Raw genomic sequence first — 25307 nt, 5'->3', positions numbered from 1 at the left:
AGCCCCAGAATAACTGGATTTTTAATTTGTATTTTTGAAAGTATGAGATTAGAAATACCCTCTCCACATCTGGATTTTAAATCCATACATTGGTAGGTTGGCTACTAAAAACATTGTGGGCTCATAATTTTTTGACCTTATTTGGAGCTCTATGGAAACTAAGAGCATAAACTAAAATCTGTGGTCATGCAGCCCATATACATGGTAGAAATGTACCAGTTTAGGGAACAATTTTTATTTGGCTCTCTGTGTACATATGCATAAATAAGATACTAAGCAAGATCCCTTAAGGCAGAATTTCATATTATCCCCTAATAGAAGAGCCTGAAACGGCAATATTTGCCCCCTTTCCCCTCCTCACTGCAGCCTATGGACCTGTGTGTGTCCTGCAAACTGGAGAATCATCTTTGCCATGATTGAGAGGAATAAAGTGTAGGAGGGAAGGAAAATCAGGGAAGATCTGTGACAGTCAGCACCTTCTGTTGAGGCTGAACCCAACCCAATGTGAAGTTCTTCCCTGAACTGACAGCTACGGCTGTGTGGTTGCCTGGTGTTACCAAGCACCTCCTTCCTAGATGTGTGTTTTCTGCCCCAACTTCATCCTGGCTAAATTTGCCTTGGCAATTCCTTGTTTTGGAGAACATGAAGTCATGGCTATCCTTAAGTCTATGTTAACAAGCATCCAAAACCTCGAGGAGACATTAACTGATGGGACATCTGCATGCCTATCTATTGCCCCAGGAGCTTGCATGGCCAGGCACCCACCTTAGTCTATCAATGTAATTTTGTCAGACAATGCAAGTCAGTCAAAATCAGGAAAATCCATAGATTCTCATCCTGAACACACCACAAATTCCTGTACTTTACAGTTATTTCATTGATATTATTTTGTGCTAACTCCTATGATGACTGCTCTGCCAAGTCAAAACTTTGAAGTCTAATCCCCACTGCTGGCTCAGAGGCTGCCGACTCTGCTTTTCTTTCTTTGGGATTCTAGTATGTTTCCTTTTTTTAAAGGAACATCCCTCCTCTGACTTACCCTTTTATTTATTCTCAGGACCTTTGGAAACTCTAAGGCTCCGACTCTTAATTTATGGATCATCAAAACAGGCAACATACTTTACTCACCTCAGCAGACTGAGGATAGGTAAACTCATTCTCTGTTCATTCCTTTTCCCTTAAAAAATCTCCTTTCCCCTTCTTTAAATTCCTCTCCTTCTCCTTGTGCAGAAGTCTCACTCAGCCAGAGGTTTGGCTCTTTCTGACTTTCCCTCTCTCTCCTCTCATGTAACTCTTCATATACATCCTTCTGAACACAACAATTTCACTGTTCTTATGCTTGATTACATATTCAATTTCTGTACCCCTATATTTACCTCAATAAATTCTAAACCTTGTTTTGGGAAAGATCTGGTTGTTTTGTGGTTACTGTTAGCTTATTAGAAGCACTTTGAGTTTGTTTGCATATGATCCAGGTAAAGAGTCCTAAATCACACATTATGCTCCCTCTAATTGGCAAGTGCATGAATTTCCAAGCCAGTTAGCTGTGGAAGCAGGAAGAGTTTCCCCTCTGACACTGAATTTAATTCTTCCAAATTGGTTGCAAGCTGAACCCAAGTTAGAGAGTCCACATGTATCTAAGCAGGGGTCATTTCATAGAAAAAGAGCTGGAGGAACTCATTAGCATATCTCATTAGCATATGCCACGCCCCTTGACATCACCGGAAATGTGTCATTAGCAGAACTGATTTCCATATGCCACACCCCGATATCACCTATCCTGGCTGTTTTGGACCCAATCCTGGCCATTCAGGGCCGAAATTGGGCCCAAAATGGCAAAAAGGGGCCCAAAATGGTCAGGATTGGGCTGCTGCTGAGCAGGAGAGTGATCTACCGCCTGTCAGAGGTCCAATCCGGGCCATTTCGGCCCCAATCCAGGACGAAACGGGCCCAAAATGGCTGAGAGTCAGGTGGGCGAGGCCACCTGACATGTGACCTCTTTGGGGAACTGTTGGAACTGCGTTCCTGTGTGTTCCCCCTTGAAATGAGCCCTGTATCTAAGGATATGCATGAACGGGAACCCACGTAATAACACCGGCAACAGCCACTGACGGCATTCATTTATTAAAGCTACAGGCACTGTTTCTCTTATTATGGGGGGTTTTAACCTCCCAATGCATTATTTTCAGATTTAAAAAAAAATTGGAGGCTTTTCTTACGTTTGTAGAAAAATTTGTTTTGTCTCTTCATGGCACTAGTCTCTGGATTTAAGTATCCAGGGGTCATGTTGAGAATTAGATATATTGATATGATATACAATGCACCATCTATAGTACAACAGAACCCATATATTCTTTTCATCTCTTCCTAAACATTTTGTTTGATTACTAATGTACATTATTCTATTTATTTAAGTGGAATTTTTTAAAAATAATATCAGAAGAATATATATATATATATATATATATATATATATATATATATATATATATATCAATAATATCAGAAGAATATAAAAGTACTAGAGCATCTTCCTATTTATTTTCCCTGCCAATCACATCTATCCTCTTATACACATGACATGCTTGTTAGGCAAATGTTATCTTTTGATATAATTGGTGAGCTTGATGGGCACAGAATGATATCCAGTGATGATTTGATAAAGTTAGAAAATAAGGCTGGTCATCCATAGCACTTGGGATGGTTGAGACCCCAAAGGGAGAACAGCAATGAAACTGCCCAGCTGAAATAAAAATAAAACAGAGCAGAGAAAAAGATCAAATTATGAAACCAGGAATACTAGTACTATGAGTCACAGAGAGACTCTGAGAATGCTGAGAGTCCTCTGACAACAACCTGAAATTGTGAACTAGGAAAGTACTACTGTAAATAACATGAACATTTTTGCTGTGAGAATAGCTCTAGGTAAAAATCTTGTTTTTTCAGTCCCTACGCAAGAGTCCATAGTGGAGGGATCTGGCCTGAATCTGAAATCCTCATAAATTTAGTAATCATTGCAGAAGGACCAGGACTGTTAATAACCAGACTGGTCTAATGGACTTGTGATTTTTTTAAAAACATTTTATTTAAAGAAATGAAAGTAAGACAAAAACAGAGTATGCTAAGGAAGGTATCCATAATTATTTATGGATTAAGAAATCATGGAAATCTATTCGCAAACAAGATGGGACTCACATTGTAAGAGATTTAAGCAGACAATCTCTTGTCTGCTTAAAATATGGTTTCAGTGCAGAAATAGACTGAGTCCACCAATTTCCCCATTGATGTCACCCATTAACACCTATTATGATGTAGCAGTCAGGAACAAAATTCATCAACTAAGCTACGAATCACTGATACATAAAGAAAGAAACATAAAAACTTGGCAAGAAATCCAGGCCCATGGCAAAATTATTCCGTGGCCGACTTATCACCAAATACTATTAAGATTAAAGGATCAAATTATCAAAGAATGTGGCAGGCTGAGCAAAAAAACAAAATATGAACTAGTAATATATGGAAACTTGTCGCATCTCTTGGGGAAGATTTACAAAATATTACTGCAACACCACACAGAGACGGAACAAGTCAAAACTTGTATGATAAAATGGATGCAAAATTTCAGGGAATCTATTCCAATGGATTTATGGGAAATTTTATGGACTGAAGACATAAAATGTACAGGCTACCAGGTACTGAGAGAAAAATGGTATAAAATGTTTTTTAGATGGTACATTGCTCCCAAAGATATTGTAAGGATTAGTAACAGTTACAGTAGACATTGCTGGAAGTGTCAGAATATGGATGCAACATTTTACCATATGTGGTGGACTTGTAAGGAAGCACGAAAATATTGGATAAAAATACATGAAGAGATGCAAAAGATCCTCAAACTCAGATTTGAATTAAATCTGAAAAGCATGCTCTTAAATATTTTACCAACAAATCTGAGAAAAGAACAAGGAGATCTCTTCCGTTATATGGTGACAGCAGCAAGAGTATTATTGCAGGAAAATGGAAAACTGATGCTTGTCCTAGTGTCCCAGAGTGGAGAGATAAGGTTCACGAATATGCTTCAATGGCCAAATTGACTACCTACTTACAAAACAGGTTGACTTCTGGAAAAAATGGAAGGATTTCTTTGATTATTTAGGTTAAAATAATATAGTAGCTTAGAGGGAGAGAGGGAAGAAGAGATAAGGAGAAATGTCATGTAGCTAGGTTCAAGGAAGGTAAATAATAATTACCTTTTTAGTTTAAAGAAACTTAAATGTTCTGCTTGTTTTATTCCTAAGATTTTTATATCTGCACTGTTTATATACTTATTGGTGGTATAAGATTGTATAATTTTCAATATACTGTCTAAATTTTGCATAACTTTTATATTGTGATTTTTCCATCCAACCACCCAGCAAAGCATAAAAACACAGTAGCATGAAAAATGCCTCAAGGTCATATGTACAAAAAGAACACTAAAATAAACTGACACTTGAAGTCCAAGTTTAAACATACAAATTTATTGGCAATCTCTTAGAGATTTGTTTGAAAGTCTACACATCATCTCTGTCTACAGAATGACAAATTTCTTCTATGTGTCTGGTGGACTCCAAAAAGAGACTATCAAAACCCTTTTATATCAAGATAAGGCAAACCAATAATTCAGCCCTTATTCCACCCCCCCCAAATATTTTCAGAACATCTGAAGTTGCTCTGAAAGCTAAAAAGGTCAAAAGTAGCTGAACAAAGATTCAAGAAAAATGTTATAAAAGCATATGAGTGATACTGGAAGCCACCTATATGCGTCTGATTTAAGAAACAGATAGTCTAGCAAATATAAAAATCATAAATTAAACAATTCATCTTCCTAACAAGTTCCTCAATCAAGCACATTTTGAAAAGCTATTGTCCTTCTAAGGACACAAAATTTAGAATCTCAAGTCTAAAAATAATAATCTTACAAGACACAAAAAACATTCCCACAGCTATAAAACCTGCTTTAAGAAACAAAGATCTGGAATGCTTGGGACTAGCATTTATTCTTCTCCCTCAGAGCCAAAAGCAAAAATATATAGAGCTGGATCTACTGCTGCCTACTGTTCAGAGAAGACACTGTTGGGTCCAGCCCTCATGATCCTGGACACCAGTACAGAGCAGAAGAACAGCTCTTAATGAGTTGCTCAATGATTATCAGTTGAGAAGTTTCCCTACGCTATTATCTGCTGGTTGGCACAGGAAATCAAGATGTGCTGCTCTCAAAGACACAATGGAGTCATTGGCACAGTTTTTAAAAACATTACTTCGCACTGCACAACAGGCAATTACAGTGGCTACCTCAATGTACATAATAAATTTAAAGACGTCTTTGAAAATGTCTTTTCATATGAAATTAGTTTTACAGAAATGTGTCAGGTAGTAGTAACAAACTACAGCACAGTCAACAGCTTATGGAAAAAAGAATAAAAATACAAAGCATAGCCAGAGTTCATCTGTGAGCCCCAAATAGTCTGATAAAGTATAGGGCCAAGCTTCCCATACATGTCAATCTGCCCTAATATTTAATAATCAAGATTCTATAGGCAGAACAGCAGTCGTTGTTCATACTGGAAATTTTACGCAAGTGCTTATGAAGATCTTGATTTCTTACTCCGTAAGGTTACTGCAGCACATTAATGAGAAGGCTTCTCCGATTAGAGAGTATCAACTGCATTCAGCATTCAGTTAGTTTAGTGACTTGATTAGTTCACAAAAAAGCAGAGAAGGGAAACATTCACAGGATTTTTAAAATCAACATTATGGGATGGTTCCTACCATATTACTCTGAGACTGTGTTGCCCCATACATTGTAATGCCATTTGAGGGTGCTGCCAGCTGTGGAGTATCTGGCTGTATAAATCCTCTTCTGTCAATCAAACTATAGGATAATAAAAAGTTTTGTTACAAACATTTTTGATTAGAACAGTTTTTCAGTGAACAGTAAAAGTTTTCTTTGCTTCTAAGGGTTTGGTTAAAAAGATGGGCTGCCTTTGAGTTTTTGCAATGTAATTTATAGATGACATGGAAAAACTGGCTTCAATCTGTAAGTCGCTTTCAAATTTATTTATTTTATAACAATTATAATTCACGTTTTCTCAAAAAGACTCAAGGACTTGAAAATTTATTTAGAGGTATAAGGTTCTATCAGAGTAACAACTTGACAATTTCTCTGATAAAACAGAAATATTCACCAAAAGATACTATGGTGCATTGTACACATGTGCCTACTTAATATTTAGAAACCTCCCCACCCAGAAACCTAGCATGATATTAATCTAGTTAGTGAAGCTGTATCAGAAAATAAAAGAACAAGAAGTGCTGCAGATCTTTTACCAATGATTTATGATGTATTCATTTGCTGAACTTCCTATAATTGCTGTCTGATCATGTACCAGAAACAGCTAAATTTTTAAAATGGAAAAAATGGTGTAAAAAGGCTATATATTCTAACTTCAAATAGGTTTTATTTTCTCATTTAAACTCCAAAGGAACTCTAATATTTGTTGAAGCTGTAGATTCAACAGGCAGCAAGAGTACTGCACTCATTTTTATCTAATTTCTGTACATCCATGTTACATATTGAGTAGTCCCCGTCAGTCTGCCTTCTATTTAAGACAGCTTCCAAACATCATGTTTTTGGCCCATGCTGTCAATCCACCCTAGTTCAAGCTATGGTGCATAATGAAGAGAAATAATTTCCTGTCCAATGGACAATTATGTTTAGGCTATCAACTTTTCTAAGTATTGCTAGCCATTTTAAAATGTAATTTATAAAAACCAAAGCAACCACTGTGTTCTACCAAAAAATCACAACCTATCAACCCCCACCCCCCGCCAATTCATTGTTTCTGCCATTGCAGAGGGATAGATGATACACAACTAATCTGTATGTTCCTACATAGTATCTGATTAGCAGCAAGCTGGAAATCTGCATGATGGGTGAGTGGACCATTCAAAGACTGCATGATACCTATAACAACTATAGGAGAGATAAAAACAAAGACTTCCATGCATTGTTTTTTAATAAAAGCTTTGCCAAAAAGCACTTCTTAGAGACGTCAAGAACATTTACCACCTCTGTTATTTCTTTCCTATGTGAATTTGCTACTTCCTTTAAACAATGATTTCAGGTCTGACCAAGAATAAAGAAATGTCCGAAGTGCTTCTACCCAATATGCATGGTTCTGCACATGAACAGTGCAATCCTAAACAGACTTGCAGCCTTCTAAATCCATTGAAGTCAATGGGTATAACTCTACTTAGAATGGCTTCGTTTGTTGTCCGCCTTTCTCATTGAGACTCAAGGTGGATTACACAATTTAAATTAGTGCAATCAATAGAATAAGACAGCTGATAAGCAAGGAAATAGGACCCTCATCCCAAATAGCCCAAATAGCAAACAACCACTTTATGTACCTTACCTGGGAGAGAGGGGCCCACAAAGTGCAGAACAACAGTTAGTGAAAATATTGCCATAGCTGTATGGATTGTAGTTCTCTTTACCTCTTTTACTGGACCAAGATCCCTTAATCTGGTAAGAAATGAATACAGTGCATACTTATCCTTTTTGGTATATTATGTACCATCTCAAACTCTCCAGAGGGTTTACAAAAAGATAAAATTACATAAAATTTCAGCAAGAATAAATATTTTGCTAGTTTTATTTATTCTCTTTAGAACCCTGGATCTCACTACTCCTTTCCCCTCAGTTTAACACACTGTGGTTCATATAACCTCCAAAAGCAAACTATGTCTGTCCCATCTGTTTTCCTAGGAGCTGTGGGTTCAGTCATAGATCTAAGCTCCACTTTCATATTTTATCTCTGGGTAATCTTCTTAAGGGAGGGAAGGCAGATCTTGTCAGATCTTGGAAGTTAAGCAGGGTCGCTACTTGGATGGGCAACCACCAAGGAAAACACTGCAGAGGAAGGCACTGGCAAACCACCTCTGCATCTCATTTGCCTTGAAAGACTTGCTGGACTTGCCATAAGTTGATTGCAACTTGACGGCACATACACACACAATCCTCTTAAAGTATCTCATTCCTCTACAATGTCTTCACAACTTTTTGGCAGTATATTATAAGGAAAAACACCCATAACAATCTTGCAGGTTAAACTCGGAGGTGAGGTTGCTTACTCAAAGACAGATCCATGTTCCTGATCTAGGACTGTCCATTTTTATTCGTAAGATAGTAATGATAAACTTCTTTGACCTGTGGGTGGAGGACAGTCCCTGTTCTGAGAGGGTATGATGAGCCCAAGGTCATCCAGCAATCCTCCATGGCAGAGCGGAGATTCAAACCTGGCTGTCCCATGTCCTAGTCCAACACTCTAACCCTATGCCATGCCAGCTCTCAAAAAGCTGCCTGTTCTCTTGTCTAAAAACAAGGATTCCAAACCATAGTTTAATAATGGTTTGTAAACTTGTGAGAAAACCACAGTTTGTTATTCTGTCCAACTGGAGATAAAGACAACCTGGTTTGTCAGAAACCATCTTGAATATATGAGCCACATGCAAGAGAAGAGGGAGTAAGTCTGAAAACTTCCAAGGCTCATTATGTTGAAGTGGGAGACAATTAAACAATTACAATACTGATTAAAAACTTACATCCTCGTTTGTTGTTTGATTGGAGCTGATCAAGTAAGTATGAAAACCTGAGAGTCCAACAATGGACCAAACGGAGAAGAAACACACCACAGCTTCCAGCACAGTGATTGAAAGTCAAGGAAAGATTAAATGAAGTCAGTGATTACTATTAGTACATCATAGGATGTTTAAAAATGGCTCTTGGTCATGTTAGTAAAATGGAAACCTCATGTTCAAAAGTGTCAGGGACAAAGAACCTAGACTAGCTTTGTGAACATGAAGAGTTCTCTTTGGAAATGACAGAATGCTTGAATGACTGAGCACAGGCTGAAGTAACTCTGCATAGGATAGCACTATAAGTGCCCTTTGCTCTGACCTATCGAGGCATTTCTTATATTCTGGTGGGCAGAAATACATTTGCATTTTGTCCTAGCTCATAAAGGCAATCCATGCAGGTAAAAAGAAAAAGAAATAAAAGCTTAAGAATGACAAGGCTTACTTAAAGTCATGCTCTGACGTAGCAGCAAAGGCAGTACTAGAGCAGCAGCAGTAATTGCTGCTTGAAGTGTTACTGAATGTCCAATGAGAAAGGATATCAGTTATAAGCAGCTGTGTCAAGGAATGAAAATATATTTTCATAAGGACAGTAAAACCTTTTCATCATCATATTTCTTCTCACTATTATACATGGTAGAGAAAAAATATTGCTTCTGCTAACTGGTTTTTATAATATGGTTACAACTTTTACCTTTATATATTTTCCCATGAGAAATAATGAAGCTGAAATACAGAGATTAAACATTCTCCATCTTTTCAGACTGAGCATAAACATTGTACCATTCAAAGTTAACAAAAGATGCGTATGAGCAAAGAGAATTCTGGTATGGCTATGACATTTTCTAGTCATTGCTTGTGCACTCCAGGCCCCTGCCCTAGAAAGGTAGGGAATGGAATGAATGTATGAAAATCAGAGAATAAGAGTGTAAGATCTTTGGCACTGGCCTATCTTGCCTTCTCCTGTTAGGAGAGGGTTATGTGTGAGAAAGGTTTATTTTCTACTCTCTGCATCTAGTTAGCAGTATTTCTGAAGCTGTAAAGCATTATTGACTTTGACATATAGAACTAATATGTGATCCTGGAAAAATAAGGTCAACCGAGAGGGTGGAGTTTTAAGAGTTCAAACTCTCCCAGTACCTTTGGTACATTAACAGTGCTATCATAAACAGAGTTACATCCTTCTAAGCCCATTGACTTCAATTCACTATGTACAGCACAATTTGTCACAGGGCCTTGCTGTGATTCCATCCTCTCATCTTTTATCTGCAGTGCTGCTGTGTCTACATTCGCCCCATATCAGACTATGGCTCATGATGCTAAGGCCAAGCTAGATGTTATAGCATCCGTTTGTTGGATTTAAAAAAGCTGCAGGGACCTGATCCTGATAGGGCCTGAAGGGGGCTGAAGCACTTATGTCCTCCCCCGGCCTTTTCAAGTGTCAAAATGGCCACATACATACCCCATACAGAGAGCCTCAGCCCGCCATGCTGCAGGCCTGGGTTGAATCCACATTCACCCATTACCCGCATGTTTATCGGATATCTTCCGTTTGCCTCCAATCCGTGATTTTTTCCTCTTCGTTCACATTCCTGCTTCCAATCCGTCTTTCTCACACGTCCCTCTGGTCACACGGCCGCTCGAAAACTGCTTTTTTGGGCGGGACCGTTTTCCCCGCCCATTTTTTAAATTTTTTTGAGCACACTTTTCCGTTATTTCAATCTTGCCTTATAAAGAAACATCATTGAAGATAATGATGCCTCTCTTTCCCCCACTGACAGCACTGATGGCTCTCTCCCGTTTCTTTTTTGGAAATTTGGAAGCATGTGGGAAGCTTTCGTGGGCATTTCCTATGCAGGACAGTTCAGTGCCTGAATTTTACTGAAGTTTCACTTCCTTGGAGTGTCATTATTTCGATATTTCGTAATTTCGATATTACAGTAATATAAAATAAAAAAAATAAAAAACAGTTAAAAAGGAAGTTTCGCGAGTCCGTTCTGAGGATGGATTCACCCCAAAATGATTTTTCAAACTACCAGATTTGATTCAGAAACAGCATAATCAATAAATCCAATGCTATGAAGTCAAAAACAGTCTTTTGCAGACTATGGAGCACTTGCAAGTTGAATCAGCCAATAGGAACTCTCGGAACGGCCGGAGAGACAGGAAGGGGGGTGGTTTTTAAAAAAACCGCGTAAATTGCGCATTGGCCCGTTCATGGCCACCGTGAAACTCCCGTTGAAAACCTGTGACCACATATTCGGGAGAAATGCGAATGAAATGCATCTGTTTAATGAGGTAATGTGACCGGCACTCGGGATTGCGTGGGGAATGTGGGGAACATGCGACTTAGAATGAGTAATGTGGATTTGACCCTGATTAGGATTAAATCCATTTAAAATGGTGGCAGCATCCACCCTGTCACATCTAGTTTTCTCCTGAGTATCCAAAAGAACACTTTTTTTCTTGGAAGCAAGAGTAAGGCAGCAACAATACAGCTGAAGCACAGAGACTAGCCTGTTTGTCTTTTAGGTCTTTCAAATGTTTGTAAACTGGCTAAATAAAAGTGTTAAATGTGTGTGTTTTATTAGGCTGATGAACTGTATGCTCAGCTAAGGCATCAAAACTACACCCACTCTCCCCCTTCCCAACATCTTCAATCTTAAACTGAAAGTACTATAGGTGAGTAGGGGAAAGGGGGAAAGAAGCGAAACGGACCGTTCATACAGCTGTTTTGATGCCGCCATGAATATGCAAGGCACCAATTTACACAGGGAAAGAGAAAGCAGAGCAAACATAAGAATTTCAAACAGAGGACTCAAGCAAGAACTTGAAATTGGCAACATGAAAATAATATGCCTCTGAAAATGACAACCTCCTCAGCCTAAAGCCCAGCACATAACCCTTTTCTCGTGAGAAGCACTGAAAGCCCAATGTAGCTTCAAAATGTTAGGTAAAGTTCCTCCTTCCTTTACAGAACATGGAATGACATTCTTTTTGTAGAGTTCAGCTCATGGGTCAAACATTTTATTTTTATTGCTAAAATATTGGATGAAATTTGGGCTTGAAAATGTCTAGGTGTCAGTTCAGAAGCATTTAATAAAGCCTATTGTTACAACGTTTTATGAGCTTGGAATTCTCTACTATGAACTTGGCCTGAAGTGGCAAAGCAGAGTCTATGACAAAAGAAATGATAATGTCACAAGATTCATGGGTATGTCCTCAACAGGCCTTAAGTATTAAGAAATGGCCCTATGCAAGCAGCCATTAGGGCTTGGAATAGATGCCAATTACCACAGATGAAGAAATAAAAAGTACTGTTTAGATTCTGCCAGATACAGACCAAAGCAGACAGACACACTGCTATGAGTTGGCTAAATCTTCTTGGGTGTACAGCCAGAATCTCTCTCCCTGGGGATCTGAGGACCGGTGTGTGTGTGTGTGTGTCCCTCCTCACCTCCTTCACCCATGCTTTGGTAAATTGTATAGCAACTGAAGAGAATGTTTATTTTCTGTTCATGGTACAAGGTTATGTTGCCTCAAACCAGAATCCCTGCTAACTAATGATGCAATTTTATTCTGTTTTATTATCCAAACAGCAACCAAACCATTCAGATATCCAACACATATTCAAATAGGGTTTCTTCTACCAGATAATTTTCTTTTTCCAACTGGTATGTCCTTCAATGCGAATTATGAATAAAAACTTAATTGTTCCTGTAGAATAAGCTACAAATGTGGAATCAATTACCTATTGATTTTAGAATAATGGAAAGGCTTTCATTTTCAGAGAGCTGAAAATCCTAATACACGATTAGAAGTGATTGTAATTCTTTTAATTGGAGGCTACTGTGTTATTTATGAACACAGTGTGTTTACATAAGCCTTTCAAACAGAGAGGTGCTTGTTTGTTAGCACATCTGCACCTGATGAATGCACAAATAACTGAACATGGTAGACGTTAAGCCTGCAGACATTCTGTTTTGAAGAGCCTAGGTTGCTTACTACCCTCACTATTATTTATGCACAACTCCTGTTAATACCAATGGTACTTAGATACTTACTGCTTTGAACAGGATTATAGCCTAAGCACTTGCAAATGCACTACATAAAAGAAGTGCTCCAACTCTCACAAGAATGCCTGGTGTTAGCATTATCCTGCTTTCATTTGTTGCAACTTGGCATGCACTGGAAATTCACAAACCACATAAAATCTCGGCAAATCCATATGTTAATCTCTGCTAGTCAAAACACAGTAGCAGGTTCAACAAAGAGGTGGTGAGGTGGGGATAGGAAAGAACAGTAACAGTTAGACAAAAGCTACAATAATAGCACCAAACTTCTATAATAAACTACCTTTTCTTGAGGGTTAATTTCTATTTTGCTTTCAGATTTACGGCTACCAGTCACAGGCAAGCTAACATTTGGAAGTACAAGTTTGTTCTAAATAAATATATTTATCTTCATGCAAAGTTGCTTTTGTAAATAAGTTTAATTCTATAAACCTTTTAAAACTTCTGATCCGTCATAACTTTCTTGCTCAAACTGAATGATACATTATATAGCTGTTTCACATTTGAACAGAAAATGGTTAAACTATGACACACAAGTCTATAAATGTGACATGGCTATTAAATTCCCATGCTGTTTAAGACAGCCACTATCTCTGATTTTACCAACGCACCTAAGCTTCATCTCACTTCAGTATCTGTATGGCTGTCAAAACCAAATTCAGATATGTCTGGCACTGTCTAACAGTACCCAGCATTGATACAGCTCTCAGTATGCAACACATTTAACATACATTGTATTAAGTGTTGTAATTCTTAATAACTATGATATAGGCCAGTATTATTCCCATACTGCAGAAAGTCTCAGCTTAGTGAGAAAGTCTTAGCTTAGTGATTTTCAGTGCCATTCAAACAGAGATATATCCTTCTAAGCCCATCATCTTCAATGGACTTAGAAGGGTATAACTGATGTTAGGATTGCACTGTTAATGGCAGAGACTAAAGCTGAATTTGGGATCTTCTGTAGCTTATTCAGCTAGTTTTTACATTACACAAACATCAGTTCCTTTAAAATGAACACAACATTATGAATGCAAATGCATTTCAGTGAAAGGATATCTTGCAGGACTGTCCTTGAGTGCACTTAAGAACCCTGTTTTCTGAGATCCTGTGAAAAGAAAAATGTAAAGATTAAATAATATATTTTACCCTCATGAAAAAAATGTCAAAATCAGATTTTCAGAATTTCAGGACACATTGCTAAATGTTAAATTATGTTAAAAGTACTCAGCAAAAATATGCTGATACTTTTTCAGTAAGACCAGATGATGCCTGCATAGTTTCCAGCAAATAAGACTTCTGATTATCCTTCTGTTATTTTCTGTCCCAATTAGAGATGGGCATGAACCAAAATATGAACCAAAGTTTGTCACAACCCGGGTCGGTTCGTGAACTGGTGGTTAGTCAGAGCCCATTTCTGATGAACCATGACAAACTTTAGGCCGGTTCGTTTTTCGTTTCATCACTGCAGACAGCCTAGCACCATCAATCAATTTCCTAGGCAACCAAAGATGGGCTTTCTGCAGTAGAGGTGTTCACCTGGCCGCTTTTCAGCTGATAGGAGGCATTTGAAAGCAGCAACACTTTTCTTGCCTGCAAGAAAAGTGTTGCTGCTTTCAAAGGGCCTGCTGCTTTTTTCTGCTGAGAGGAGGGGCATCCCCCTCCCATCACCTGAGGTCCTTTTTGCACTGAAACTTATTTGTTCTGCTTCTCATGTTTGCAGGAGTTTTCTTATTCCCTATTGGCTTTAAAATCCAGGAAAGGGTTAAATGGCTCCTTTCCCCTCCCTCCCAGGTATGTTTCAGGCTTTGAAAAAGAGAGAAAAAAACCAAGTGTTTTGCACAGTCCTTTGGAAACAAAGTGGCAGGGAACCTGCTGCTTCATCCTCTTCCAGCTTCCCAGATACTTTATTTCCAAAGGGCAGTGCAAAAACACTTGTTTCTCTCTCTCTCTTTTTCAAAGCCTGAACCATGCCTGGGAGGGAGGGGAAAGGAGCCATTTAATCCTTTCCTGGATTTTAAAGCCAGGAGGAATGTGCAGTAAGATTACAATGTTGCAATGTTACAATGTTAACAACCCTTTCTTGCTTTTGAAAAAAAAAAGAATGTGCATACCGCAAAGGAGGAAGGGAAAAACCAGATATTTAACCCTTTCCTGGCTATTAAAGCCAGCAGGGAATAAGCAAACTCTTGCAAACATGGGAAGCAGAACTGATATTGAAATGCTTTAAAGTCTCCATGAGAAAAGGATCTCAGTTGATAGGAGGATGCCCCTCCCCTCAGCTGAAAAAATCAGCTGGAGTTTGAAAGCAGCAACACTTTTCTTGCCATGCAAGAAAAGTATTGCTGCTTTCAAGCCAGCACCTTTTTTCAGCTGATGGGGGATCCCCCTCCCATCAGCTGAAAAGTGGCAGGCATTTAAAAGGGGGAAAACAGAAGCGCAAACTCCTATTCTGCAGACCTGCTGCTGTGAAAGTGATGTTTTCATGAACCAAACGAACCAGTTTGCGAATCGGGGCAAGTCCATGAAAGTTCGTGGTTTGTGAAATGTGACAAACCACATGGTTCGGATTTTTCCCAGTTTGTGCCTATCTCTAGTCCCAATATGCCAAGAAAAACTGATTTTCCATTAAACATGTTTACGAACTTACTTTCTCTCACAAAAAATGTTTCTGTTGGATCAGGAAATCCTGTCATTTATACCACAATGTGACCCAAATTCCAACCTGTTTACAATGTCCACTGGATATGATTGTAAGATGGGCTTGATTTTGAAGAGCCAACACTGAATCCCTAATTCACAGGTCCATGCTCTGTCTTTATGGAGCCTGAATTCCTGAGGTATGGTTCAGTAAACAGCTATGGAAAACCAGAAGTCCTCTGCTCACTATGTATATTAGCAAGGAAGTACATAGAAGAGATTTGTTGCAAACATGTCACTCTGACACACTATTACATAATTATCATTACATTTTTATTTTACTCTTTCTGTAAGGAATGCAAACATGTCACTCTGATGTGTATCCATCATTCACCTCTAAGTGGGTTCTATATGAAATCAAGTCTGAAAATGACAAAACTGAGGCTATTGCACTTTGGTCACATCATAAGAAGACAAGTCTTACTGGAAAAGACAATAATGCTAGGAAAAGCGGAAGACATTAGCAAAAACGGAAGACCTAAAATGAGATGGCTTGACTTAATACAGGAAGCCATGTCCACCAGTTTGCAAAATCTGAGCAAGTCTGTTAATGATAGGACACGTGTACCTGCACCAACATTAAGAGATGGGAGAGAATTCTCAGAAAAAGAAATGTGCTTCTCCAAATGCTCTCCTAAATAGCTTGTAGGTACCAAGCCAATTAGGAATCAATATGCAGGAAGCCCACTCATGACTAGAAATAACACAACACATTGGTGAATGTTAAATGTACAGTGGTCATTCCAACAGCTGTTTAATATACAAGGTATCAGGGGGAAATGATGGCAAATACGGCATTGGAAGGGTATTATTCTAATACAAATGCTTAATGAGTTTGTAACTAACTCCTAGACATCAAAAGCCTCCTTTCTGCTAATAAATGCTAGTAATATATACGAGGTTCGGATGCACAAAATTAATATTGAGAGACAGATGTAGGCTTTGAGATTCTTTCACTCAATACTCAAAATACAAACTGCTTCGCAGTTTAAACAGTAACTTGTCATTCATTTGGAAGAGTTACACATCTATGTAACTCCATCTATGCATGCATTTGCTTTGCTTTGCTTCCCGGTTTTTGGATCCTGGTCCAAGGCTGCAATTCTAGACACAATTTCTCCTTGCACTTATAGGAATTATCTGCAGTACATGCTAGTAGCTTATAGAGCTTAATCATAGCAGCTTCCATTGTATGCATTAGAGTGTTAGAATGATGGAAGCCACTACATCAGGTGCCTATAGATTATTAATTCCAAAGTTAGACTGTATAACTGGGCAATTACTATGAGGAGGAAAAATCTAGAGACAATAGTTCCCTCACATTATTAAGGGCCTCATTTCTACCTAATTGTTGCAAATATGGCAGCCTGATGGAGTGGTTCCAACCATTCTCCAAGGAGCTTTCCTCCAACTTATGTGACTCTTCCTCCAAAGGAAGGGCCACTTAAGTTTGAGGAAAGTTTCAAACTTTGCTCAGTAGAGTGTTGGATAGGAGTAAGATCCATCCTAATATCACAGATTTCCCAGCAATTTCCCAGTAAATTAAATAGTTTGGATATAATTACTCATTTTACATTTTTTGGGAATAAGACCCTACAAAAATATGTATTAGTTTTGGTTAGTAAAATTTAGAAACAAAGTATAATGAATAATTTTAAATACATAAAAATAGATTGTCCCATAAAGCCTTTTTGGATCACAACAACTAAATGCAATTGTTGAAAAAAAAAGGTCTAGGTTGGCTATAATCCAAAAAAGCTCTATGATACAGAACCATGGATCCATTCCACTGAGCAGAGTTTGAAGTCTTTCTCCAGCCTAAGAAGCCTTCCTCCAACTTAAGGGGCTGTTCCGTTGGAGGAAGAGCTACTTAAGCTGGAAGAAGAATCTTTGGAGGATGGCTGGATCCACTCTACTGATTTATAACCAAAGAACCCACAGCATTGAGACTGGTAATTCTCTTCCCAGTCTACAACCACCCATGATCCCCAAAAACTGGCTCTGGAGGTAGAGGGTTGTGAGGCTCTGCAGAGCAGCTTTTACAGGAGCATGGAGGGGGACAGTGAGGAAGACGGTAACGCCCTCTGCTTGCATGAGCCAAAGTGCCTTCTGCTTGCACAAGGAATTCTTTGGATCCAAAATAGGGCTTAAACGTATAATGATAGCTTATCAGTTTATGCTGCCAACAGTTGGAACTGATTTTGTGGTAACTTCAAACAAATCTCAGCCTGCCCTAAAATGCTACTTCAAAGGCAGGTGTCCTATAACATCATAAAATTCCCTGTTAAACTATATTGGTAGTCCACGGGAATCTCCTCCTCTATACTGGCTTAAGCCAATGTCAGTAAACCTAATAAGTCTCATCCATAGAGAATTTTAAATCAATCTTATCTAGAATACAGTTTAGTGCCTTAAACTGAGCTCAAATATAAACTCAGTAACTATGGACAAGAACTATAAAAATCTAAATCATGTGGCAAATATTTTTGAAACTAAGAGGAAATTCAAAAGCATGTTAGTCAAAAAGCATGGGGTTAATGAAAAAGTCAAGAAGATCTTCTGGGTTAGGTTCTTGAACTTATGCAGCAGCTCTGTATATACTGGCCCTTATTTCTGGAATAACAAAAAGCAAATAATCTAATGAAGGTACTAAATATAGTAAAAAGGTGGAACATAAATGCTCTAAATAAATAAAGCATGTTTTTAGAATAAGATAGTTTCTAATACCTAAAAGAGTGCAATCCTAAAAAACAAGTTTCTGGGAGTAAGCCTCTCTGAGACCTCAGTAGGATTCCGAGTTTAGGACTGCTGTCTTAAGTTGCTCTGTTAAGGAAGCAATTTGTGTGTGTGTGTATACCTTTATTTGTTTTTGGCAGTGCAGTCCTAAGTCTTGCCTCTCTGCAAACATGTTGGCACCCGCAGAACCCTGGTGCCACTTATTCTCTCCCACAGGACTTTCACAAGTGCACAACACTGGCATGGCAAGCTTGGCCATGTGTGGCCAGAAGATGCTTCTTAGTTTTTTATTTTATTTTATTTCAATTTTTATTCCACCCTCCCCACACAGGTGGGCTCAGGGCAGATTACATTCAATAAAAACATCTCCATAAAATTTACATTTAAACAGCTTAAAACAGCAATAAACAGACAATATAGTATAAATATTTAAAAGATACAAGATAGCAGCAGGAAGGTAGTCAATCTGCCACCCAACCATCTCCTAAAGAGCCAAGTGGTAGATACCTGCAACAAGGAGGGGCCCAATCTCCTCTATTCAGCCGGTGGAGGCTCAGCTTAGCTCCAACCATACACCTGGCGGAACATCTCCGTCTTGCAGGCCCAGTGGAAGGATAGTAAATCCTGCTGGGCTCTGGGTTCATTAGACAGAGAGTTCCATCAGGTTGGAGCCAGGACTGAAAAGGCCCTGACTCTGGTCGAGGCTAGGCAGGCCTCCCTGGGGCAAGGGACCACCAATAGTTGTTTATCTCCTGATTGGAGCGTCCTCTGGGACACATATGGTCCTAGTCCACATAGGGCTTTATAGGTTAGTTGCCCTGGCAACACCTGCAAAATCCACCAATTGCAGGACGGCTGCAGTTGACAGTGCCGTGAAAGGTAGGGAAAGGATTAGCCACTCCACAAGCCAGGCCACATTTGCCATCACCAGCTGCCAATGCTACTCCTCCTCCCTGCAGAGAGTGGGTGCCCAGGGCAGAAATATCCCTGTGATCAGATTTGCTGCACCCCAACAGAAGTGCCTGCCTCGAGAGGAGGCCTGCCCTGTGGAGGGGGAGTTACACTGAAGGTGCTTGCCCAACCCCCATGCACAACCTCCAAATCAGAAAGGCAGCAGGACTCAGCAAGTGTCACACTTACAACTCCTAGTACTTAGGATCAGCTTCCCAAGTTTCAGAAAGGCAGCTCCTTAGAGACAGGCATGGGGCTGGGTGTGTTCTGAAATGACAAGAATGGCCATTGGAAACAATGGGAGAGGCTTGAAGGCCCATTGGGTATGTTGGGAGACACGAATGTCCATTGACTTACAGTGGCTCCATTGGAATATATTACTGCATTGCAAAGATGCAAGGAAAGAGTTCCGGAATTGCAGCAGCAAGCTACAGTTGTGCCTGGGGAGACCTCCCCAAGATACAGCTGACCTGCCCTGTCTGGAGGGGCCCAGATGCTACTGGACTCTAAGGTGGTTTTTGGAGGAAGCCCCTGAAGCTTGGGAATGTCTTTTGAAGTAGCTCTCCTCGGTAACAGTCGAGGGGAAACCCTCCAAAGAAGCTTAATGATAATAAGTTTGTAAAGATTACTTCTGGAAGGGAATACTGTGAGAAGAAATTTTTCTGAAGGACTACTAGCTGTTTCCACCATATTTCAGTGTCGGATTACAATTTCTACTGGCAAATTTTGTTGTATCTGTGACGGAATGGAGTATAGATAAAGAAGTTTTTTTTTCAATGGCTGGAAGCTTGTCCGGAAGAAGAAACAGAAGCAGAAGAAGATAATGATGATGATGGGAGGGGGGAATTGACTTACGAGATTATGATTTGAATGTTGTGATGTATTTTTTATTACATTATATAGTTTCTCTCATCTGGTGATTTAGTTGTAATACTTGAGTGAATAGAATAATAGTATTTGGTGGCTTGTTTTGAATAATTACTCGTTTATGTAAATTGGTTTATATAAATCGATAAAAATTGATAAAAATAAGGGAAGATGAGTAAACCAGGCAAAAAGCCAACCCCCCTCGTTTACAAGCACATCCCCAGTACATAAACCAGGGGCAATGATGATGCCACAGTATATGATGGTAGAAATGCAGAATAATTTGCAATCTATGCTACAAGCAACTATGGGTCAAATACAAAATACTTTAGGTCAAGCGGTGGACCAAATTAAGAACTTGAACACAGAAGTCATGGAGCTGAAGGGTAAAATGAATGACTTTCAATCCCAGCTTGTTGAAAATAAACAGGCAATACAGGATATGATTGAACAAATTAAAGCAGCAGACTTGAAGGCAGAGGCTGCCACACAAAGATTAGATGTGATAGACTTACAGCAAAAGGTTACGTGGAACTCTGTAAGCATGCTTGAGATGGAAAGATCAGCATATATATTAAGATTCCAGAATATACTGGGAAAACGAGGAGAGGATCTGAAGAGGGTGATGGCAGAGCTGTTGGCGGAAGTGATAGAAGCTGAAACTGAAGGAACTATGAAAGAAACTGACCTGAATTCAGAATATGTGAAGAATAATAATTTGCCAAGGAAAGTTCATATTAAATTTCCAAGACGCTTAATTAGGGACCATATTCTAAAAACAATATGTGAAAACCCACTTAAGATGCAGGGAAGAGAGATTAGAATATTGAAAGATATCCCATGGAAGATAAGACAAAGAAGGAGAGAATATGCATCTTTATCTCAGTGCCTCAATCAGAATTCAATTCCCTTTAGATGGTTAACTCCAGAAGGTGTCCTCTTTACCTTTGAAGGCCAGAGATACAAGACTGATTCAGTATTCAAAGTGGAAGACTTTATGGAAAGACATGGGTCAAAACTGAATGAGCAGGCCTATAAGAAAAAGAAATCCAAAACAGGTCCCAAACTAGAAAAAGAACCAGAAACCTCTACTCAGGACTACTGCATGGCATCAGAAGAAGAACTGGGAAGTGAACTGACAAAAGCTTCAACAAGTGGACTGAAAACACAGATAATGCCGAGAAAGAATAAAGAAGGTAGTAAGAAGGGACGTCCATAATGGAGAGAAAGACTATAAAAAATTTTTCAACCAAAATTAATGGTTTAAATTCGGCTGAGAAGAGAACTTTTAATGTGAATGAAGAAGGAAAATGAAGTGGTAAAAGGTTAAATAGTCACAAAGATTAAATAGTCACAAAATTTGGGATATGAGATTGACTCAGAACAATGGAATAAAGTATGGAAGGTTAATATGAATAATAATATGAAAATAACTAAATAATTTTAAAGAGAATTTATATAAAATGTTTTATAGATCGTATCTAACTCCAGATAGATTGGCTAAAATGTATAAAAATACCCCAAGTAAATGCTGGAAATGTGGAAAATGTACAGGAACTTTTTATCATATGTGGTGGACACGTAAATCTGTACGTAGATTTTGGATAATGACGCATACATTACTCCATACAATTTTACAGACACCAATACTTTTAAAGCCGGAATTGTTTCTATTGAACTGCATCCCAGAGGAATTCAATAAAGATTTAAAACATTTTATAATACATGCAGTGACAGCAGCTAGAATTCTATTAGCATTTTACTGGAAACAACAAATAATACAAACTCAAGAAGAACTAGTGGGAAAGGTCATGGAAACAGCAGAAATGGACAAAATGACAATGATATTAAAAAGGAAAATTGAAAAAAAGTTCGCCGTACCCTGGATACCGTTTTACAATTGGATTACAAATAAACATAAAGACTTGAATTTGCCAAGAATGTAAAAGGACTCAAATGTCTTACTATTAATAGTATAGGTTATTACTAAGAATAGGTTATTACTAAGAATATATTGTCAAAGGCTTTCGACAATATTACTAAGGCTTTTGACACCATATTAGAATGTTTAATGATATATTGAGCATTGCTGTAAACAAGCTATGATGGATATATTTATCTTTCTTCTTTTTCTTCTTTCTAATTTTACTTTCTCTGTTCTTACTTCGTTATTTTTTCTTCTCTTCTTTCTATTTGCTGTTTACTTGAAAACTAATAAAAATACTATAATTTTTTTTTTAAAAAAGAAAAGATGCAAGGAAAATGTGGGATGGACCTCAAGAGTTGTGCTCTGGTGCTGGGATGATGGCCTCCAGAGTGGAATGACGGCCTCTGGAATCAGAGAAACTGCTTTGGGGGCCATCATCCCCTCCCCAGAGCAAGATTCTTGAAGTCCATCCCTGCCTCTGCAAAGTAAAAGGGAGAGTGGTCTGGCCTTGTGGAAGAGCCCCAGAGACCCCGGAACGTCGCTCCAACCCCTCCTGACACATCCTGCCATCAACTTCACCCCCTGCATGCAGTGGTCTTCTGACTGACTTATCAGATGCCAGCAGCACTATCAAAGAATGAGTTTCCAAGGCACACCCCCCACCAGACGCACACAGGCAACAACTCCAAGTCACATTCTGCTACCTGCAGTGAATTTGAGCAGGAGAAACGGAGAGGGGAGGAAAGCTAAGTGTGACTGAAGCTCCCAAGGTGACACTGGAACCCTGCTTTTTTGGCAGCAGAGCCACACAAAGATGTGGAGGCATTTGTGTTACCTAGATGGGTCTCTTTGCAAGTTGGGGGAATTAGCAAACAAGGAGAAGCTGTGAGAGGTCAGTAACAAGCGAGATCCTCCATCAATTTTTACCATTTCCCTTTCCCAAGGAAACTGATTATACAGGTGGTTTCCAAAGCAAAGAATCTTTATTTAAAAGGGAAATTCAAGCACATACAGTAAGAGGCAAATATATATGTATATCACAGTCACACAAGAATCCCAGGAAAAGCAGTGAGGAGACTGGATATAGTTAAAGGATTCATTACCAGCAGAGGAACAGAGAGGTCCATGGAGGAAGGCGACTTGAATGACCAGCGTCCTTTGCTGGGAGGCTCAGAAGAATCTGAAGGTACAGCACTTGGATCCGAGTAAATGTGCACAATTTGACTGGGTCAAGGCTCGATCAATTATAGGGCAAAATGGGCCCTGGGGCAAGAAGGTGACTTCAGCCCCCCAAATAATGACTTTAATGCTTGTCTCCTGGGATAGACAAAAGGGCTGAGGAACCTTGATTGGCAATCTGGGATGTGACAATAGGAGCCGGAGAGGTTTAGATTGGTCGTCCCCGGTGCCGGACAATGAAGCTACAGTTTTGATTAAGTGTCTCCGGGGCTGGATAATGAACTTAAAGTTTAGATTATGTTTTCCCAGGAAGAGTAAAAACTTAGCAGAGATTATTAATGGCTCTTGATTACTGGATAAGATTTTAGTCAGGGTTTCTTGAATAGGGAAGGGAGGAAATGTCTGATGGTTTGTTAAGTAAAATCCCTCAAGCACCTCTATTGTCAGAAATGCTGCACATCCTGAGGCAGGGAGGGCACTCTGCATTCCATTAACATTCCGTTCACATTCCAGTCTCCTGGTCGGGAGTCAACAATATCTCGCCCAGCCAGGCGGTTCTCTACTGCGGCTTGAAGAGCATTAGTGAGAGGGCTTATTACTCTGCTAATCATAAGTGCATATTATACTACAGACAGCTGTGGACTGCTCACACTTGGAGCCCCTTTGGGCCCACCCATCCTTAGCAGCTCAGAGCCAGAGACCATCTTCTAGGACGAGTGAAAGGGTAGCCCTATGGGGAATTGAGTAGGGGAAGCAAACAAACAGAGAGGGAATTGATGTTTGACACAGACTTTATTGAACTGCCAAAAGTGAAGAGGATGTCTGGATGCATGTTGCCTCTCCTGGGAAGGGAGCTGAGCCTGTTTGCGTAGCAATCAGAACCGCAAGATACATTCCTCATACTCCATTTTCAGAAGCGAGGTGGAGATGTGGGCTGCTTGGGGAAGCACTCCTGGGGCTGGGCTGGAAAAGCAGTCGAGAAATATTATTGGGGACTGAAACAGCCATGCTCCTTGGCCTCCCTGATGGGTTACGATCTGCCTGAGGGGAAACAGAGATATGTATGGTGAGGGGCCTGGCCTGGCACAAGCATCAGCCAGGTCTGCCCCATCCTGGGAGAGTGTCCATGACTGGGGAGAGCAGCAGCGGCTCCATCGTCACAGGTGCTGCAGGCAACCAGATGATGAATGCCCCTCTAGTGAGGAAGTGTTCTTGACTGAATCGGACTGTTTCACTGCTGCTGTGGCTACTTGGCACTCTGATCCTGTGAGGGAACTAGTTGAAGGGATGCATGGCTGCCCTTACAGGGGAGTTATGAGAGTGAGCACCCATAGCTGTAGTCTCTCCTCTGCATGCGGGGGGGGGGGGTGCAGTAGAGAGAATCTACAAGCAGTCCCAACATGGGCTGCTAGCATCCTCACCACCCTACCCAAGGCAGCTCTGTTGAGTGCAGCTCCCTGGATGACTGCCTCTCTGGCAGGCATGGGCCACAGTGCCTTGAGGGCAGGGGCTGCCCCCTCCTGGCTGCCTGCCAGCCGTAACCACAGAGCTGTGCATTTGAAGAGTGGTGCTGGCTCGTGTATGAGTAAAGCGGGGAGAGTGTGTGAATGAGCGAGCCGCGGCAGCCAGCTCCACAGCTCCTTCTTACCTGTTATTGCGTGCTTGCCTTCTGAGCCAAGACTCTGGAGATAGGTAACCTGTAAGGGAACTTGAACTAGAGTTGTTAGTCAGATATTCTGGACTTAGCTCTCCTCCCCTCCATGAGTTCAAAGTACTCCTCAAATTTTGCAAACTGCCCCCTGTGTGCTCTTGCTCCACCACCATGTGGACTCTCTCCCACCTCATGCTCTAAGAGCTCTCAGGCAGAACTTTGCACTGCACCCAGACTTACCTGAGTTAATGGGCACCCTGGTCAGAATTCATGTGGAGGGGGCTGTGATTGGGTGCCAGGGAGGGGCTTGGCCCCCACAGGGGTGCAAGAAGATTGGCCGTGGCTTCAGCATCCTATGTCCCTCTGGGCCATTGGGCAGGGCCAAGTGTGGGGAGGGAAGCTACTTTTCCTGTACAATCAGTGCCTAGGTTCTATGTCATCATTTTTCATGGTGTAGGTTTCTGCTGCTGCAGGGGGCATTCCCAAGCCCCAAAAGGTTTAGGGAGCTGATAGCTCATGCCTGCCTCCTGCCCTGCCAACACAAGGATTT

The 25307-nt window shown here is 40.0% G+C and overlaps 1 protein-coding gene across 4 annotated transcripts in view; it reads right to left on the bottom strand.

The window, feature by feature from the left end:
• Positions 1–25307, bottom strand: part of ZDHHC14 (zinc finger DHHC-type palmitoyltransferase 14) — a 97892-nt gene that overhangs the window by 12030 nt on the left and 60555 nt on the right. For all 4 annotated transcript variants that reach the window (XM_054969967.1, XM_054969980.1, XM_054969974.1 and 1 more), the window contains exons 5-8: positions 13806–13854; positions 8644–8746; positions 7455–7564; positions 5809–5911 (exon numbers count right to left, since the gene is read on the bottom strand). In XM_054969967.1, the coding sequence (XP_054825942.1) occupies positions 5809–5911; positions 7455–7564; positions 8644–8746; positions 13806–13854 (365 nt within the window). The remainder of the gene's footprint in view (positions 1–5808; positions 5912–7454; positions 7565–8643; positions 8747–13805; positions 13855–25307) is intronic.

This window comes from Eublepharis macularius, chromosome 1, assembly GCF_028583425.1.
Source record: "Eublepharis macularius isolate TG4126 chromosome 1, MPM_Emac_v1.0, whole genome shotgun sequence".
Lineage (NCBI taxonomy): Eukaryota > Metazoa > Chordata > Lepidosauria > Squamata > Eublepharidae > Eublepharis > Eublepharis macularius.
The sequence above is the reverse complement of the archived record's forward strand: the minus strand, read 5'-3'. Positions and strand labels throughout refer to the sequence as shown.